General features: G+C 45.7%; 1 protein-coding gene across 3 annotated transcripts in view; it reads left to right on the top strand.

Annotated features, from left to right (window-relative positions):
• Gria1 (glutamate ionotropic receptor AMPA type subunit 1) overlaps nucleotides 1–19,937 on the top strand; it is a 319,050-nt gene that overhangs the window by 196,645 nt on the left and 102,468 nt on the right. For all 3 annotated transcript variants that reach the window (XM_032913974.1, XM_032913973.1, XM_032913972.1), the window contains exons 6-8: nucleotides 6,481–6,642; nucleotides 9,670–9,837; nucleotides 17,442–17,546. In XM_032913974.1, coding sequence (XP_032769865.1) covers nucleotides 6,481–6,642; nucleotides 9,670–9,837; nucleotides 17,442–17,546 — 435 coding nt within the window. The remainder of the gene's footprint in view (nucleotides 1–6,480; nucleotides 6,643–9,669; nucleotides 9,838–17,441; nucleotides 17,547–19,937) is intronic.

The raw sequence follows: 19,937 nt of genomic DNA, 5'->3' as shown, positions 1-19,937 counted from the left end.
TTAAGGATCGCAGCAAAAAGGAAAATGTACTTTGAAGGCTAAGCCTGACAGCCTGAAAGTACTGTGCTATCGCTGGGGAGAAGCCTTAGTCAGTAAAGCGTTTGCCTCACAAGCTTAAGAATCTGAGTTCAATCCCCAGAATTTACACTAAAAAGCCAGGTAGCATTGTGACTAGAATCACAAAACTTGCTACACTCACAGCCTGGTCCTCTACCAAGGGCTGTCCCTCAGGCCCTGGGCATGAATGAAGGGTGGAGGGGGTCATTTACAGGCTCCAGATAAATCAGTATTTAAGATATATCTGCACAGCAGCCAGAGATGGTCATGTCCAGGAGAAAACCAACAATCATGCTTACTGTTAAAGGCTGCTCTGGCCAGACAACATTTGTTCTGGGATCCTAACTGTCCATTGTTATGGGAGAGGCTTTGGTCCTCTTTGATTGTGGTAATGGATCCACCCTCCTAAATCTAAAGTCCTGTGTTCCCCATGAGCTGGCAGTATGACATGTTGGTAAAGAAGTCAAATTGTGTGTGGTTAGGAAGTTCACGAGGTTCTGAATCAGGTCACAGCAGAAACCGAGGTGAATCCTTTCAGTGTCTTATGCAAATGAACTACTGGAACTACTGTCCAGTTGTCTCTCAGACCACACATAGGATTAAGCTGGATGACATAAACAAAACATTAAAATGAATGCCCGGCTTGGGAGAGGAACTAGGAAAGACTCGTAGTACACCCCAGGATAACTCTTGGCTGCTTGCTTAATTTTCATTTTTCTACAGCAGTAACCCTATAGTCCCCAAAAGGTGGTTTAGATCAAGTTAGATCACGTACAAGAAGTGGTTATTTTGCCTACTACCACCGTTTTATTAGTCTTATGAGCTGTGCTTCAGGACTATGCTGGAGTCCACTGCTGACCCTCAGCCCCAGGCTGAGAGATGGCAGAGTAAGAGGAGCTCTTGGACCAGACTAGCATGTGATTTGTCAAATGCTACCACCTCCCCATCACTAATCCTGTGCCTTCACTAACCCCTTCTCCCAGGAACTAACAATGATATCCAACCAGAGAGTGCACTGGCTTTATTTAAGGTTTGCTGTTATTTTCTAATGCTTTTAAAGGGTAAAAGTTTATGACAGAAGTGTCTAAAATATAAGAAGCAAAATCCTGCATTTTCTTTCTTTCCCTACCCCTGGTACTGGGGTCCAAACCAATCTCAAGTTTCTTAGAAGTATGAAGTTACACCTTCCCCATATTCAGTTATTCTGGCTGTTTCTTTCACACTTTTACACACCATGCCTGCTGCACCTCTTTGTCTTGCCCTCATCAACCCATTGGCTCCCATTGGCTATGAGATGGAACATTTCAGATCACCCCTCAAACTTACCCAGCCTCTTCTTAATGCCTGGGGTTATGCTATTTTCGTTTAATTCTTCTGATAATTATCTTCATGATTTTAATATATTTAACCTTGAGTCTTGACTCGTTGGCATTAACATTTTGCCAAAACCAGAATCTCCTGCTCCCTTCCTGGAGCTGCGGATTGACAGTCCTTAGGGGTAGCTATTCTACAAGCACCCTCATGTACACCAGGTAGTCCATGTGTCCCTCAGATTAAGAAGCATCCTTAAGCCTGCACTTCTTTAGCCATGGCCTCTGCCCCTGGACAAAGATACGAGGCAGTACATTCTTCCCATCTTGCTTGTTCATCGATCATGGGCAACCACTTAGATATAGAAAGAGCTACTGAAAAAGCACACAGAGACAGGATGATGTGACTGCCCCAGGAGTACCTTCTTCCCAGAGTCCCACATGGCCCAGGCTGGAGTGGACTTCTTACGTAGCCAAAGCTGGGCTTTAATTCTTAATCCTCCTACGTCTACCTTCTGAATAATGCTCTTACAGGCATGTGTCACCAAAACACTTTAGATAACAGTCACTCTTCAAAGAGAAACACCTGGCTCCAGGACTCAGGGGACAGTTAAAGGGTAGAAGATCTAACTTGGGGTGACAAGTACTTGAAAAAGCAAATACCTATAGCCTTTGTCATTCTTTTTTCAACAGCAATGCTGTTTAGAGCAATGGAATCAGCAAGTGGGGGTACATTATCAAATATGCAGCATGGCTTGAAGAAAATCATGACAGTGAAGTTTAATAGCTGAAACTTTTAAAGTGTTGTAATTAACAACATGGCGTCCTTAAACACATTAGATAATGGTATGAATAAGATAAATAAAGAAAATGCACAAATAACCAAATAGTACCCTCATGGGTTTTTAATAAAATAGAAAAGGAAATTGGAAAATGATTTAATTAAGCCTATTTAGTAGACATACTGGGGAAATAGTTAGCTGGATCTCACAATTTCCTAGCAGGCAAAGAGTGAGTGCCTTTATTTCCCTTCTTAATCAAGACCACACTTCTCTACTGACCAAGTCTATGCTCTTGCATTATGGAGAAATCAAGCCTGGTGACTATGAGTCTCTTTTGTGATTAGGACGTCCTAGGGGTCAGTGTTATAATTCCCAGCATGCAATCTTGCACTGGAGGGGAGACGTCAGCTCTTGAATGTACATCGACCCAAGTGGCTTCCTGGTTTTAGTTCTTGTGGTGACTGTCACAAAGGGAAGTGTGTATCTGTTCTTTTTCTGGGTTATGATTGTGGGGTTGGAGAGTCCCATCAGCTTGATTATGTGTGACCCAGGATTGGCTCTAGTAACATTGTCATCAGGCTTGCTGGTGACAAAACTGAGCTGTGCTTCTGTTTGAACAAATCACCATTCCACTTGGTCTTCATTATGCTGGGGAGGGAAGGTCAGTGGGGATGCCTCGGGGCTTGTCACAGATTGCGAGTGACAGGATCTGACCATGGGAGATAATTTTCATTTCATTCTCTCAATCGTTACTTTGCGAACAAGATGTTCTTTTTAAAAGTCTCTGAAGAGTAGGGAAAATCTCCCAAGTGTGTGATGGCTTTTAACCAGTGGCGGGACGGCTGTACCCTTACATTGTATATCGCCACCAAATGCAGTTTGAGTAGCAGAGCCAAATCCTGACTTTAAGAACAGCTGGCTGGTACCATTGCACAAGCCAGTTACCTCTGTGTCACTCTGAACTGTGGTACAAGTTAATCTCAACTGATTAAAATCACTCACTGGCAGCTGTTGTCTGCTGGTCATGTTTCCCCTGGCTAATTGGCACACCTGCTTGAGGGACAATCTCTAGCTTTATTCATTCTCATGGCAAGAAAGGATTGAGCATCTGCCCTGGGCTGGGCACGTATGGAGAGGCTAGGTGCTAGGACCCATCAGTTAACCAGATGGAAATTGAAACTGTCCCCACCTTCAGTAGCTGGCCTGTCAACGAGAAGAGAGAGGACAAAAAGAACAATGAGGAAAGATGCTTTCAGTGGTGACAGGTGCTCCAGAGAAGCAGTAGGTACGACGCTGAAATGAGCCAGACTGAGTGTTGGAGGAAACCCAAATGGGGTTCTCCTGGAAGCAGAGCCCAAAACAAGGCTTGAGAAAGAAACAAGAGCTATGTGCCAATCCTGGAAACACAGTAGGGATGCACAGTAAAGAAGAGAAGGGATACACTGAGGCACATTCCTAGGAAGTCCCACCCCTCACTTCATCTCTGGATGTCAGCATAGAACATTCCACTGCCTTAGGCACCAGCAGAGGATACTGGGCTGGCATCTACTAACTCCGCAGCTGTCAGTGGCATAGAGATGTCCCTGGGCATGTGAACCCAGCCTGGCCTCCTCTGCATGCAGGTGGGGTGGCAGGTGTTTGTAGTTAGTATAGAGTGTGGAATAGAAGTGTGTAATGGGGAGTGGAAAGGAAAAGGGCCAACAGTGTCTGCTGCAGGGCAGGAACTGGTTCTTCAAATGAGGAGACAGGAGTGAGTTCTCTAGAGAGATGCTACACTAGCTAGGATCCCGACCATGGAAAAGGGTCAAGAATTGAAATGGCATTCCTAGACAGGAAGCAAGGGCAAAGGCTGAGTGGGACTGAACTGAGACTGAACCTGTCTGTAAAATAGAGTTCAAAGGAGTCACAGACTGTCACAGGCACTGTTAGAAATGGGAAGTCTTGGAATTAGTAAGTCCATTCTTTCAGGAATTGTTGTAGACAAGCCCTGGGGTCCTAAGGTAGAGCCAGGTCCAGTGTATGGACCTCTACTCTCAGCTCTGGGTTTCCCTGTTGCAAGCCCACTTCCTCAGCTCTTTCTTCTAGTCTGTTTCTGTTATCTCAGTGGGTTCTTTCCCTAAGCCATGGAGCCAAACACGCACGCATTTTTACAATCCCTGCTCAACATCCTGCAGCGCAGTATGGATAAAATAAAAGAAGTAAATTAACACAAGCTGTGTGTGACCCAGTTTGCACCCCTTTCTGACCTCAACTCCTACCAGAAATCTTTCTCACGACTGCTTTCCAGTTACATCAGCCTCTTTGCTGTTTCTGGAACATTCCAAGCAGCCTCTTACCCCTAAGGCCTTTGTTCAGTGTGCCTCACCCATAATTCACACATGGGACTCCATTTTACTTCTGCCAATGAGACCACACAGGAAGGTCATCTGGACTATCTATCTCCCCATCCACCAACCCAATTTACCTCTCCTCATAGATGAATGGCTACTACAGAGCACACACAGCTACAGCTACAGAGCATTGTGTGGTACATTTTCTTGTCTACAATGTGATTTCCCCTACTGGAATGCAAGGTCCACAAGGGAGGGAACTTATCCACTCTACGTTCTCAAAATAGTGTGTTTGGTGATGAGTTTTTTGTGGGTAGAAATGAGTGAATTATTTAACAGATCTTAGCTCTGGTCCCTTCCCTGTCGCTAACTTGGTGAGCAGCTTTATGGGCACTGACCCTCCCTTTCTGTCTTAGTTTCTGTGTGTGGCAAACAAAGTAAGCTGTACCTTATAAAGAAGTGAAATGAGGCCACAGACATGAAAGTTCTGTTCATTGTTGAATTTATTATATAAATGCAAGGCTTTCTTTTAAGTTCAAGGCTTTCTGACTTTGGGTGAGTTTTGATGAATTGGAAGGAAATTCCATTTGCAATCAAAAATCGTTCATGGATGTCAGAGGTAGCCAGGCCTCCTCCGGGAGAACAAGTCCAGTTCACTGTACATAAAAGAGCACAGTGAGAGGTGAAGGCCCCCATCAGAAGCCAGCCCCTTTCACAGACTTGCTGGTGACCTTGGGAGGCTAGCAGGTACTTGTTCCCAGCACACTTCAGATGTCTCCTCTCTCCAAAGGTAAAGCAGGGTGGTGACCAAGGATAACCTTCATTCAAGAATTTTCCCTTTGCTTCTTAAGAGCCTTGAGGAAAGGAGAGGTGGGAGGGAAGAGATGGGAGGGAAGGAGGGCAGAAAAAATTCAGTCAAGGTACAGTATATGAGAGGAGAGAGAGCAAGAGAAGAAGGGAGAGACAGAGAGACAGAGAGACAGAGAGGGAAGGAGGGAGGGAGGGAGGGAGAGAGGAGAGAGAGAGAGAAAGAGAGAGAGAGAGAGGAATCTGGACCATTGAGATAACTCAGAAGAAAAGGAATTTGTCACACTAGCCCAGAACCACCCAAGTTCAATCACCAGACCCTACATAGATATGGAAAAAGAGAGTAATCTCTACATAGCTGTTTTCTGACCTACACAGCGCGCGCACACACACACACACACACACACACACACACACACAGGTACACACAGCCAAGCACACACATTCTGTATATGTTTTCCAGACACAACAGGGTAGTCACACATATGGACTCATATTTATTGTGACAGCATACATAACCCCTGCACAAGTTTAAGCCAGAGAAAATCCCAGTGTGAAGATGGAGGAAGGCATGAATTCCTTCCCTAGCCCGAGAAGTTTTTGACAATTTATAGGTGTTGGGAGGGTTGGTGCCCCTGGAGAAAATGCCCCTGGTAGGTTGATCGTGCTTCGGGAGTTGGCTCCACACCCAAGTATATGCATAGAACAAATTGAACACCATGGGTTAAAACATAAAAAGGGGGACACAAAGTTAAGTGGGTAGGGAAGAGTTGACCCAGGAGGACCTGCAGGAGGGGTCAGGATGATCAAAACAAACTGTATAAAATTCTAAAAGAAATAACAATAATGTTTTAAATCCCAACCATTCACTGATTGTCAGTCTGGTGACACGGTGTCTAGTTCATCCTTTCTTCAACCTTCTGACTCCATTATGTAAGCAAATGAACAAAGTAACTTGGTCCAAGGTAGTGTAAGCCAGCCCTCCTACATTCCAGACTTACACTGGCCGTCTTGGCCTCTATGCCAACATTGTGGAAGAAAATCTATGAGAAGGGAATTTGAAGGGGGCAGCACCCTTCTGTCTACAGTCTGCACTGCTCTGTGGAGCAGAAGAGGAAGCGTCGGGAGTGCACTGTGGTGACAGAGACCTGCCCAGACGACATGTTTTGACTCTCCCCTTTCATTCCTCCACAGGGCTTCATGGACATTGACTTAAATAAGTTCAAGGAGAGCGGAGCCAACGTGACAGGTTTCCAGCTGGTGAACTACACAGACACGATCCCAGCCAGAATCATGCAGCAGTGGAGGACAAGTGACTCCCGAGACCATACCAGGGTGGACTGGAAGAGGCCAAAGGTGTGAAAATGGAGACCCCATCTCACCTCCCTTTTTGCTTCCTTAACTGTCTCCTGAACAGCAGAACACATTAGCCTTCAGAAAGGAAATGGGTCTCCTAATAAGCAAAAGCGTGAGGGCCAGACATCCCAATGTGACAGAGGTTGGCATCTCAGAGTTTGTACCACTGATGCACATTCACCAAATATTCCCAAAGCCTTGTTCCGTTACACTTGGCATTTGATATCTGTTGTATAGTACGAGAAGGCCCCATGGACTTCGGCCATGATGGCAGCATTCTACCCAGCATCCGCTAGGTGACTTTTGTCAGTGGGACACAATACACGAACAATGGACTCTAAGAAGAAAGATCTATTTTGGCTCATGGTTTCCCGTGTGGCCAGCTGGCTCCATTGCTTTTCAGGCTGTGGCAAAGCAAGAACATCATGGTGGAAAGGCGCTGCAGAGGGAAACTGCTCTTTTCAAGTCATCCAGGGAGTGGGGATTCCGGAAGGGGCCAGGGATAAGCTCCAGTCTGCAAAAGCACATACTTCCTCCAAGGAAACCCCTCCCTCCTGATTTCCATCACTTCTGAATGATGTCATTGGGTTAGGAGTTCATTGGTGGGTTAATCCCTTGATTGTGTCAACTGATTATGTCAGGGTCCTTAGGTTACAGTTGCCTTGGCTTTTCAAAGCTCACCTCTGGGGACTATGCCTTCACTTTGAGGAATTTTCTTTGAGGAAGGAGAAGATACTCCAGACTCAAAGCATAACACAAGCGGAGGATAGGAGAAGGGAAAGCACAGCTGTTGTTCTTAAGAACTCTTTTCCTGAGACTAAGGGATGGCTCAGTTTGTAAAGGGCTGGATCCTCAATTCCCGTGTAAAAAGTCAGGTGCAGGAGCACACACCTGAAACCCCAGTACTGGGAAGGCAGAGGGATGAGGACCCCTGAGCTTGCTGGTGAGCCAGTCTGACCCGATTGTTGAGCTCCAGGTTCAGTGAGAAGCCCTGTCTCAAAATTAACATGGAGGAAGACAGAAGAGGATTCCTGATGTTGACCTCTGACCTCAACACACAAATATACAAAAGCACGAAGACATGAACATGTACACAGAGAGAGAGAGAGAGAGAGAGAGAGAGAGAGAGAGAGAGAGAGAGAGAATCCCTCTCTGTAGTCAGTAGCAGATCTTTCACTTACCCACTATTAGCCTCATGTGAGAAAAATGCCTTTAGCTGCTCGCAAGGAAAGCCAGAAAATGTCACTTCTATTCTAAGTAGGGCCGCCATCTTTCTTTTCTCTCTGGTGGCACCAGCAATGAAAATGAATATCTCATGCATGCTGACCACCAGCCACAGCTCCCATCCTTCTGCCACCATCTTACCCAGGACAAGAAAAATGTCCCTCTCTTTATAGATGGAGTCTTTGTGAGTAGAGGACAGGATGACACTTGCTCCCCACATCTGTATCCCCAGACGACCATCAGAGAAGCCTGCCTGGAGATGCATAGCCACTCTCCTCCTGGCTCTGCACTCAGCTTCTCCCAGCTCAACCCACAGCCAACCCCTGTTTTGTTTGATACTTGATAATGTTTGTGGATGTGGAGAGCAGGCTACTGTCCTTCCAGGTCAGATGACGTAGCATGGCAGTGGCTACATGCAACACTGTGTTGAGAAGGATTCTGAGGCCAAGCCTGGTGACCTCAGACTTGGGACCATGGGGGAATTCTCAGCCCATGTTTCTAGGCTGCTCGGTCTGTTTTATTTATGGATTGCAGGCTATTTAGCCAAGGCACTTTTCATTCAACCAGTGATCAAATTGACTTACCTCTTTCTTCAAAACTAATTGCAGTATCTGATTAAACAAAAATGCTTTAAAACAAAGATTAACTTTGATGGAGGCTAACAAATTAGTGTATGACTGCCCAAATAATTTCCAAGTGTAATGTATTTTTCTTCTGAGAAAAATCAAAACAAGCTTTTAAAAAAAGTGTTTGCTTGTAATGGTAGCACTTAAAATGTGGACGCAGGAGGAATAGGAGTTCAATGTCATCCTAGGCTACACAGAATGTTCCAAGCTAGCCTGTCTTAAAAATGTAAATTAGAAAGGACTGGGGATGTAACTCAGTCATTAAAGTGCTTGCTGTGCAAGCATAAGGATCTGTATTTGGATCCCCAGTCACCACAGAGAAAGTTAAGCATGGCAGCTTGTGCCTATAATCCAAGCCCCAGGCAATCAGAGACAGGAGGATGCACACTCTAGTCAGTTTGTTAGCTCCAGGCTCACTCAAAGACTGTCTCAAAAATGAGATAAGGACCAATTGAGGAAGACCTCCAGCCCACACACACACACACACACACACACACACACACACACACACACACACACACACACACAAATAACAAGCCAGGAAATCAACTAAGAACTGGAAAAATAAACTCATCCTACAGCTGTGTCACATGACCTAAGATAACATACTAGGGGGTAAGACTAATTTTGTCTCATTCATGTCTTACCCGCTCTTTGATCAAGCGAGAAAAACCCTTAAGCATTATCATTAATCCACAAGAGGGAATGTTTATAGAATATGCGCTTTACCATGAAGTAAGCTACACATGGAGATAATTAAGAGCTGGCACATCCTGGAATATCCTTTACTGTTAGAAGAGGTGGGAGAGCAGGCAGTTCTCCTTGGCTCCCAGTTGTTGACTCTCTTACAAAGGAAGCCAACTTATTTTCCATGTATTTGGCCTGTGGATATGTCATATTTAATCTATGTATTTCTTCCCAATTAAACCAACATTTTTCAAATCACACCGAACTTTAAAATGCTGGCATGTCTTTAAAGGTTACAGCTGGTCATGCTGAATTCACAGCTCTGGGAAGCTGATGTGCTGGACTGGTGAGCAGAGCTGTGAGAGGGGTGGACTGCCTATCTGTAAAAGCTCCTAGCCTCTGGCCCACCACATAACTCCCTCAGCAGGACAGCCCCCTGCCCCACCTGTCAGCTCTCTCTGACACCTGCCTATTTGTCTTCCTTCCCCAGTACACTTCTGCTCTCACCTATGATGGTGTCAAGGTGATGGCTGAGGCCTTCCAGAGCCTGCGGAGGCAGAGGATTGACATATCCCGCCGGGGGAATGCTGGGGACTGTCTGGCTAACCCAGCTGTGCCCTGGGGTCAAGGGATCGACATCCAGAGAGCCCTGCAGCAGGTAAGGCTGGTGGTGCCTTCCTACCTCACTCTTGGGAGCCATATAGAATCATCAGCATCCAGTTAAAGCAATATGCACCACTCTAAAATGAAGCATGTGCCTGGAGTTTGGAGTAACCGCTATATTGTTTGTGTCGAATGTATGGAATTCAAGTCAAACGTGGGACAAAACAGACCATGAAAATGTGATGCCACTCCTTGTATTATCAGGAGTGTATTCTCAGCTTAGGGATTATACTGAAAACAGAAAGCCATTGATTTCCATGCTCAGCAAGGTGGTTTGACATACGTATACAGAGACAAGGCCAGGGATGCAGATGAAAAGGTAAGGCGCTTATCACAAGAGTAGGAGGACCAGAGTTTGGATCCCCAGCACCCACATGAACGGTGGGAAGACGTGATTGCCTGCCTCTAATTCCAGCATGCCAGAGGTAGAGATGGGATCTCCATATGGGGCTGGTTAGCAAGACTAGCTGAACTCATGAGCTCTGTGTCCAAGTGAGAGGCCTTGCATCAGTATCTAAGGTAGAGAGTAACAGGAAGAGATCAGCCTCTGGCTTCTACACATAAATATATGCATATATGCCCACTCACAGATCTGTACACACACACACACACACACACACACACCAAAAGCAAACTAAAAGAGAAAAGAAATGCTCTCGCTTGTCACTGAGCTGTGCACAGACCCCTAGACTTGTCTCCTTCATTCATTTCTTATTCCTACAAACTTCATGGCTCTGTTGCCCATCCCTCTGACATGACTTCTTTTCATCTTAGGACCGCAGGCATCAATTTTGTTTGTATTTGAACTGTAAGAGAGCAGAAATAGAAAACCATGCCTAGCCCGATCAGTTTGCTATGCAGAATCCAGACTCCACAGTGGAGAGTATAAATATTAAATTACTAACATGTCTGCTGGGACTGCAAGGTGAGAGAGTGGTATAATGGGTGCACGTTTGACACTCCTGCTTTAGAAGATTCCGGGGGCTTGCCCATTGCTTGAATCCTCTTGGAGGTCCTAGAAGTCTCTAGAAGTTTCTAGAAGTACCACAAGCCCATTTTGTGATTCTCACAAATTTGCTAGCGCACAGCATTGCCTCTGGTGGGAAGGCAAAGAGATGGTGAGGAGAAAACTACACTGGGCCCAAAAGGAATGACAAAGCAAGATACTTTGGTGTAATTATCCTTCAGAACCCAACCTGCCTTCCCACCAGTGGTATTCCCTAGGTAAGGCCAGCTCCACAATTAAGCCTACATTCAGCAGAAGGAATTGGGCTCCCAGGGGAGAAGAGAGACTTCTAAATGAGAGAGACATGAATGCAGAATGTACATCCCCATGTACAACCTGGAGAAAGAATAGAAAGTGCATCCTCAGCTGTGCTTCTTCTCTGAAGAAAAGCCCTATGAGATGGAGAACATGCAGTCATGTCCTCCAGACTGAAGTGAGACAGCAGGCCTTCCTACCACAGCAGGCATCACTAGGACCTCAGCCATGTCTCTGCCCTCCCCTGTCTCTGTGCAGGGCAGCCCCTAAGTCACCAGACAGTTACAACAGACACCAGGCAGGTTCCAAAATGATTACCAAAACGGAAGTGACTGTTCCCAGCTTATTTAAAATGCTCTTCCTGACAGCAGTCGAGACAGATCTGTCTGCAGTGCATGAGTCTGGCCTTAGACAGGCCCAGGGACGAGCCCTTGGTCCCGCCACCTTTCAGCTCCTCTGCCTCTCCCACCTTAATGACATCCCTGAAAGCATATTCTGATGCCACCATGACAGGGATGAATCACAGGACGCAATGTGGAGTGACAGGCAGTGCTCTGAATGAGGAAGCAAGAAGACAGCCCCCATGTCTCTCTGAGCAATCGCAGAATATCCAGCCAGCTCTCTGGTAGCTTTCATGAAAAGGAGGAGGCCAGGCAGACAGCACCCAAGCCTCAGCCGGCCACACAAACTCAAAGACCCAGTATTCAGAAGGCAGAGGCAGGGGAATTGCTAGTTTCTATTTAACATGAACTACATGGGAAATGCCAGGAGGAAAAAAAGTTCCAGAAGTGCATTCATTTCCGGTATGGTCTCACTTATGTCTTTCCACTCACCCTCTGCTTCTGCCCTAACAGGATTGGAGAGAGTTGGTTGCCATGGTAAAGGCTGATAGCTTACTGTTTGGGAGCAGAAATACATGTGTGCCTGCCTTCCATGGGTACTTCCCAAGAGCTGACTGTGCACTCCAGGGGGAAAGGGGGACAAAACACTGGGGACCATGAAAAAAGTCAAATCCAGCCCATGAGAGGCTCCTTCGGTCTCTTTGATGAACAAACAAACAAACCAAAATGTTCTTTACCTAAGACCATCTGTCCAAAACAGACTCCTTTTCAATCCTGTGTGAATCACCTAGAATCAAGAGTTTATTGCCAGAAGAAACCTTGGAGATTACCAGCCCACTTTACCCTTCACTTTATAGATGAGATGCTGGACACAGAGTGGTCTGTGATGAGTCAATGGTCACACAACAGGTTAACCACAGAGGCAGAGCCAAACCCCTCCTCTGGGCCCCTCCTTCCATGTATTAGGTCTGTCTTGGGACCCAGTAGATTCCTCTCTACAGTGTTGACCTCTGGAGCCTTCACTCCACCAAGACAACTGTCTAACCATTTGCTTCTAGATCCACTTCTTTAGATAGCCATACCACCAGAGGACAACTGCGACCAGAGCCTAGGTAAATCCTAGTGGCATCCAGTCTTTGGAACCCAGAGATCTGCTCTAGAGCTCCTGTGTCTGCAGCCTTTGGGTCACACAGTACAAAGGCCCAACCCCACTTTGGAGTCCAGTATGTGTCTGGTGACACATACAGAGGTTGTTCTGAAGCCCAGCAGAGGTGACCCAAAAGAGTGGCCCAGCCCAGTGCAGCACAGAGCTTTGGGCATTCTCTATACACCCCCTGAAATTCCCCACAAAGAGAAGCTGCCCCTGCCTGCCACCAGGAAAGCTGCTTAGGATTTTAATAAGCAGACAACCTGAAAGCCCACAGTGCTCCAAGAGGGGAACACCCTGTGCCTGCTTCTAACTGGAAAAAAAAAAAAAGAGGCCCAAGTCACAAGTCAAGCTCTTAGTGTGTGGGAGGTCAGAGACCTTTAAGGATTTGATGAAGGAAAAATCTCTGAGAGCTTTTTCCCAGAAAAGATGCATGGTTTACTATTTATATTCTGTATGACTAGGACTTGTGCAGATGTAGATGCTCCTAGGAGCCAAACCCAAGCCATCATATTCAGAAAGCTGACTCCCTCTTACTTCTTATTTGGGTCATTGTCATGTATACAGAGGTGAAGGATGGACGGCACCTGAGATGGAGGGGTCAAGCAATGCGGAGGTGCACACTGAGGACCGAGCCACAGCCTGAGCTCTTGGACTTGTTGAGGACAGGATCAGAACACACAGCCAGAGTGTGGACAACTACAAAGCTTTCTGCAGAAGTACAGCTGGGTTCATGCAACCTGGAGTACTTGAGAGATACTAGAAGTGAAGCACTTGCATGGCCCAGCATGCATGAGGCCTTGGTGCTATTCCAAACACACACATGATGCCTACAGAAAACTAGAGTGAGAACGCAGGCACATGAGGGGTTGGCACACTTGGTCTCTGCAGGAATGTTGAAGGAAAGGGCTGGGTTCGGATCCCAGCCCCATCCAGCACTGTCTGCACACATTGAATAATTACTCATTTTTCCTAGGACTAGTTCATCTGCTCAAGGGACTCAGAACTCTTCCTTTTTCTCCCTCTTCTCTTATATATATTGCATCTCCACTGCAATTTCCCCCTCCCTCCACTTCTCCCAGTCCCTCTCCCCACCTCACCTCTCCCTCAAATCTGCTCCTCCTTCATTTTCCTCCAGAAGAAGGCCAGCCTCCCAGGAATATCAACCAAACATACCATATCAAATTGCAATAAGGCTAGGCGCGTGCCTTCATATTAAGGCTTCATATTGAGGCAACCCAGCAAGAGGAAAGGGGTCCCAAAAGCAAACCAAAGAGTCAGAGACAGCACCTGTTCCCACCGTTAGGAGTCTCACAAGAACACCAAGCGACACAACCATAACATATATAAAGAAACCCATTCAGGTTCTCTGATTATGGGCTCAGTCCCTACGAGCCACTATGAGCCCACATTAGTTGATTCTGTAGGTTTTCTTGTGGTGTCCATGACTCCTTTGGCTCCTACAATCCTTCTCTGCCTCTTCCAAAGGGTTCCCTGAGCTCAGCCTAAGGTTTGGCTGTGTAGGCCTCTGCATCTGTTCCTATAAGTTGCTGAATGAGGCATCTCTGACGAGTATGCTAGGCTCCAGTCTGTTCTTCATTCCGGTTGGCCCATCCTACACGGTATACGTGAGGTATCTTCATCATCTTTCTCATCTGAATAGTATCCACATATGAACACTCATGGCCAACACAACATCGTAGATATTTCAGTTATTCGAGAAGGAAGCCCAGATACAGATTCAATGAGGAACCTACAGCTGTCCTTGGGTGACAACAAAATGTGTCTGGAAATGCCCAAGACGTTGTGGCGGCAGCAGGCAGCCATCACATACCACACTGTGAATGTCTGTGTGGCCCACTACGGCTGAATGTGGCAATCTTAGAGAGGGGCCACTCGCTATCTGAGGTAAAGAAACCAGCAGACATCAGGAACTCTGGATTTCAGGCCTGCCTCTGCTGCTCATTCCTCCCACCTAGCAGCAGAGTTCTGGCTTCCCCCTGTGAAGGGAAATCATAAAATCTAAGGATCGTGCCTCATAGGATTCTTGCAAATGCAGATAAAGCTTCCTAAGTGCACAGTGCTTGGGAAGGGGTAGTGATACCGGGGCCATCCTTAGTAACGATAATAGCTGAGCACTTGCAAAGACAAAATTTTATCATAAAGTATCTAATCTTAAAATAAACTTAAGACATAATTAAGTCAAACAGATCCATCTAACACATGAGGAAACAGAGTCCATGAGATTGTGCAATGTCTTCTAACCAAACAGATTGATACGTGAGAACTGTGAGAAAGAGAAGGTACCCATTTGTATTGTTAGTGACAATTCTTTGGGTTCAGTTAGTCTACCATCCAGTAATCAAACATTTGTCCCACTGCCGTCTAAAGAAGTTACTTAAACTGAATCCTGACAACCAAGCTACCTGTCTTGAACCCCAAGCACTGGAAGAGCCGAGCATGGGCCACGATGTCGATGTTAGCTACCTTTCTATTGCTGGGCTAAAACAAAGCAAGACAGAGCTTATTTGGACTTATGTGTTCCAGATGGATGAATCCATCATGGTGGGGAGGCATGGCAACATACACTCCCAGTGACATACTTCCTCTAGCAAAGTTGTAGTACCACCTGAACATCTACAAAAGGTGCCACCAACCCGAGACCAAATATTCAAATACATAACCCTACGGAGGGCATTTCCCATTTAAACCACCACAGTGACCAAAGTGAGAAGAAGGTGAAGTCAGTGACTCCTTTCTAGTAGTCCTCATAGCAGGATCCATGTTTTGTTTTCTTTCTGCAAAGGAAGGATGGTTCGGACTTTTCCAGGAGCGGTGAAACCGCCAGCTTACAGATGAAAAAGCAAAGAGCTTGTATAATTCGCTCAGTGTTTTGGGCCTGTCATGGCCTCCCTACTAAGACTTCAAACCAGAAAAGGATGAAAGGGTTGGCTTCAGAACAGGGACACACACACACACACACACACACACACACACACACACACACACACAAAGAGTGGGGAGCTATCCTTCCTGACTTCACGTGAAAAACAAAACTCAGCATGACTTTTCTTCAAGCTATTGGAGGGGAAGAATATAAGCAGCTCTGGGCCCTGGGCAGAACCGCTGTTTGTAACAGCTGCAGACTCACCTTACCACTCACAGGCAGGGTCTGTGACGTCATTTCCTGGACCCATCTTCAGCTGGAGGGTTATTCATTCTCGACAGAGCAGCAGGCTTGGGTTCCCATATCGTCTATTTGACCTTTAATCTGAATTTTGAACTTAGAGGTACAAATCCTTGCAAATTCAGTCTGGCTCATTGAGAGAGAGACAATTCCCATGTCGTAAATTTTTGGATCTGATAGAAATGATGTTTCAGCCATCTGAGATGTCTATAAGGTCCCGCATGCTCTGGTTGGATGTGAGGTCTCTGTGAGTGTGTTCTCTTTCTACTGCACTTGTGCATTAACTGTGTCTCTCAAGGTAGACAGGGCAGGAACTTTGTAACCTGGAGATTGGTAGGGGTAAATCATTCAAGGTCACCTGGCTGGCAGTGGGGAAGCTCTTCAGATTTCGGGTATTTTATTATCTGGACCCACAAAAGAATTAAAGAACCTTTTCTCATCATATTCAAGGCATCCATCCTTAGGCTGGTTTCCAGTCTGCACTCCTCCTGATTTATCAGTGGTAACACCTCAGTCCCTTAGCTTCTCCTTCTTCAGTTGCTCATCGGAGCAGGGAGGGTGTGGTTGGAGTGTTTGGCTAAGGATGTCCCACTAGCATGCCCTCTAGCTTATTGCTAATGTTTGCCTGAAGCAGTACGAGAAAATGAACACAATTAGGTGATGATGTACTCATGAAAAAGGGTGAAGTGCTCTAAACTTCAACATGTTCTTGGGGTCTGAAGTTTTGCTCAAAAACAAGAAAAAACCCTCTTGGCATGGTAGTTAGTGTCTGGGCTGGGTGTTTTCCAGGTTGTTGGTGTGTTACTCAAGAAGAAAACAAAGGCTCACAGACTATAAAGTAGCAAGAATATGTTACTCAAAGAAGAGTGATAGCACAAGTCAGAAAGAGGTTCACTGTGAGAACTGTCAGAGTATCACATGGGTGAGGGTGCTCTGAGTCTTCCTTTTATGGGGTTCAGAGTTAGGTTTCTAGGAGTGTGATTTTCACGGTTTACTTCGACGGACAGACTTAGATTAACCTGTCTTATCACACTGTGCATGTATCTTCTCATAATGCATTTGATCTCAACCATATATTTGCACATCCAATTATACATGGGCATAAGAGAATAAACAGAAGAGTCCACCTAAAACTTCACCTGAGATCACAGTTTGATGCTCTGCACATATATCCCCAAACTAATCTAGATAAGATTGGCCCACTTCTTCATTTCCAGGAGGTGTGTTGGAATAGAAATGGGACATTATGAAGGGGTTACTAGGGTAACTTGTTTCCAGGGCTTAACAGATGAATGTGCAGCTTGATGAAGATGGGGTCCTAGGTTGCCAACAGTTTGCTTGGTGCACCGTTCAGTGTATAAGATGGAGCCACAGTCTAATCAAGCAGACTTCCAAGCTAGGAAGCTACCCTGAATGCTTGCCTACCTCGATGGCACACGCCTGTTATCCCATTATTAGAAGTAGAAATGGAGGACTGGAGTGGGAGATGGGTGGGTTTAGAAGTGCAAGGTCATCTTTGTAAGGTTCATATCGAGTTCAAGGCACCACCAACAACAACAACAACAACACCACCAACAACAACAACAACAATATCCACAGGGACAAACATGAAATGCAACTTGAGTTAGCAGCTTCACCGTTCAGAATTTGGCTCTGTTTTCAGGTGCGCTTCGAAGGTTTGACTGGAAATGTGCAGTTCAACGAGAAAGGGCGCCGGACCAATTACACCCTCCACGTGATCGAAATGAAGCATGATGGAATCCGAAAGGTAAGCGCCACTTAGCTGACGGGACTGAGTGGAGGCTCAGGCTGCTAATGAGGGTCCTGGATACCTGCGTTGCCTACAGCTTTGAAGACACTGAGGAAATTCGAGACTGACCTCATAGGCCATTGAAATTTAAATTTTAATTAATTAAAACCTAAGAGTCAATTCTAGACTCCTCTAGTCTCAGCTCTGCCATCTGTCATCCGAGATTTGGAGAAAGTCAGGTCCCTTCTCTGAGAATTGACTCCCTCTCTGTAATATGGGGATGCAACTCCCAGATTTTTTTTCTGAGAGTGTTTGAGAGCCTTAGGATAGGAAAACACTCTGAGCACACAGAGAGAGACCCCTGTGTACTCCCTTTGCCTGTGACCCAAGCATTTGAGTGGCTGAGGCTGGAAGATTATTGTAAGACTGAGACTAGCCAAGAATATAGAATAAGATTTGGTCTTGATTTTTTGTAAGGACCTGAAAATATAAAGTAATAGATATGTACTACACAGTACTAGTTCTATTCCCAGGGCTTCTGGAGAATTCTGGGGTGCTTATGGATAAGGGTAACTACCTTCTGATTGTCCACACTTACAACCGTGCTCTCTTCTCAACAGAAGTCAGAGTGAACAACACACATGCTTGTGTTTTTATGTAATATTAATATTCATACTGGACCTTTTAAAGATGAAATAGAGATCCTTTGGTCTTACTTAAACTCTAAAACATAGTGTGATTTGGTCACTGTCAAGCTCTCCACCTTTGACCTTTAACACTTCCTTCATGCCTCTCCAGACAATCGTGTTTCTTCCAGTTCTGTGAATACACACGATCCACTGCCCTGGACCCTTCATATACCTAGGGAGGGTGGGCTCTCCGCCCTGCTGCTGTCTTTTGCTTGGTCAATACCTCCTCAGCCTTCATCACTTAGAGCAGAGGGTATTCCTTGGAGACTGCAATCCTGGCTGCTTTCATTCTGTCTCTTGGCAGCCTCTGTGTCCCCTGCCCTCAGGCATCATCATGTCTGCTTCCTTGTGGTGAGCCAGCAAGGAGATATTGTTGAAGGTTCTGAAGCTGGTGGAGGACTGTGGATCTTAGGGATCCTGGAACCAAAGCTTGAGCTCTCTATTTACTCTTCTGGGATCTGGACAAGTCTTCCAAGTTCTCTGAGCCTTAGACAGAGCTCTCAATGATGCTGCTGACCCTGTGTGGGGTCATTTAATGATTCGAACGTCTCAGGTGTTTGGAAGTTCTAAATGCTGCCCCTGGCACCTGGAAAGCTGGCACCTCAGACACAGCACCCTCTGTGACTCTGAAGGTGTATTACATATCCTCTCCCTGGCCATATAGGTCACTGAAATTTCAATTTTAATGAATTAAAATCTAAAAATTATCAAGTGCTACACAGCCATATGTGGCTCCTGGGGGTTGGGTCTCACAGGGCAGACACAGAGCATTGCTGCCATTGCAGAAAATTCTAGATAGCTCAAAGAATGCAGCATCCTTAGCTCTCTACCCCACTGTAAAGCCCACCTCTACTTTCTAGCCTAGCTCAGCTCATCAGAGATGTGAGATTTTTCTATAGTTGGCATAATACATTGTTACAAACCATGACTTCAATCCACAAAAATATTTCACCTTATGATTCCACTCATGGATGGATTAAATAATCAAGGTGCTGGCAGGACCATATTCCTTGCTGGTGGCTTCTTCTCATTTACCAACTTTTTTCTAGAGGCTGTCCATTACCTATAGAACCATCTCTATCCACGGGCTCAGAAGCATCACATCTCTCTGTTCCACTGGCACAGCTGGAGAAGACACTACTTTAAAGAGTTTATTAGCTTAAACTACCCAGATGGTCCAGGAACCTCTATCTCAGATATGTGTTCTTTACTGCGTAATAGAACATGGTCAAACTTAATGCATACAGTAGGCACATCTTGTGTAGGGAGTATTATTCACAATAATATTCACAATAATCTGGTTTTGTAGACTTGATCCTTCTAATTACGACTGCTACAAAAAGTACTTACTTCTCCTCAAGAACTTAACTGTCCCAATTGTCCTCAACTTCCACATCTCTGAAATGGAAACACATACATTATACCTAGATTAGTTCAGGGGCGTGTCCAATAGCTGTGAAACATTTCTGATGCACACACTGGCATCTGGGCAGTCTGATGTGTCTTCCTCAGCTCTGTCAGGGCATGTGTATATCTAGTCTATCTTCCTTTCTCCTTGGGTAAACTGAGACAGAGACGCCCATTAGGCTGCCCAAGGACTCAGTGAACAATAACTAAAGAGACACCCTGTTAGGAGTCCCTGACTCCCTAGCTCTTGTTTATCTGCAACTGCTGTCAAGCCTGAAAGGATCAAATTGACACAATCAGGACAGTGCTTGGG

The sequence above is a fragment of the Rattus rattus genome, chromosome 9, assembly GCF_011064425.1.
Source record: "Rattus rattus isolate New Zealand chromosome 9, Rrattus_CSIRO_v1, whole genome shotgun sequence".
Classification (NCBI taxonomy): domain Eukaryota; kingdom Metazoa; phylum Chordata; class Mammalia; order Rodentia; family Muridae; genus Rattus; species Rattus rattus.
The sequence above is the reverse complement of the archived record's forward strand: the minus strand, read 5'-3'. Positions and strand labels throughout refer to the sequence as shown.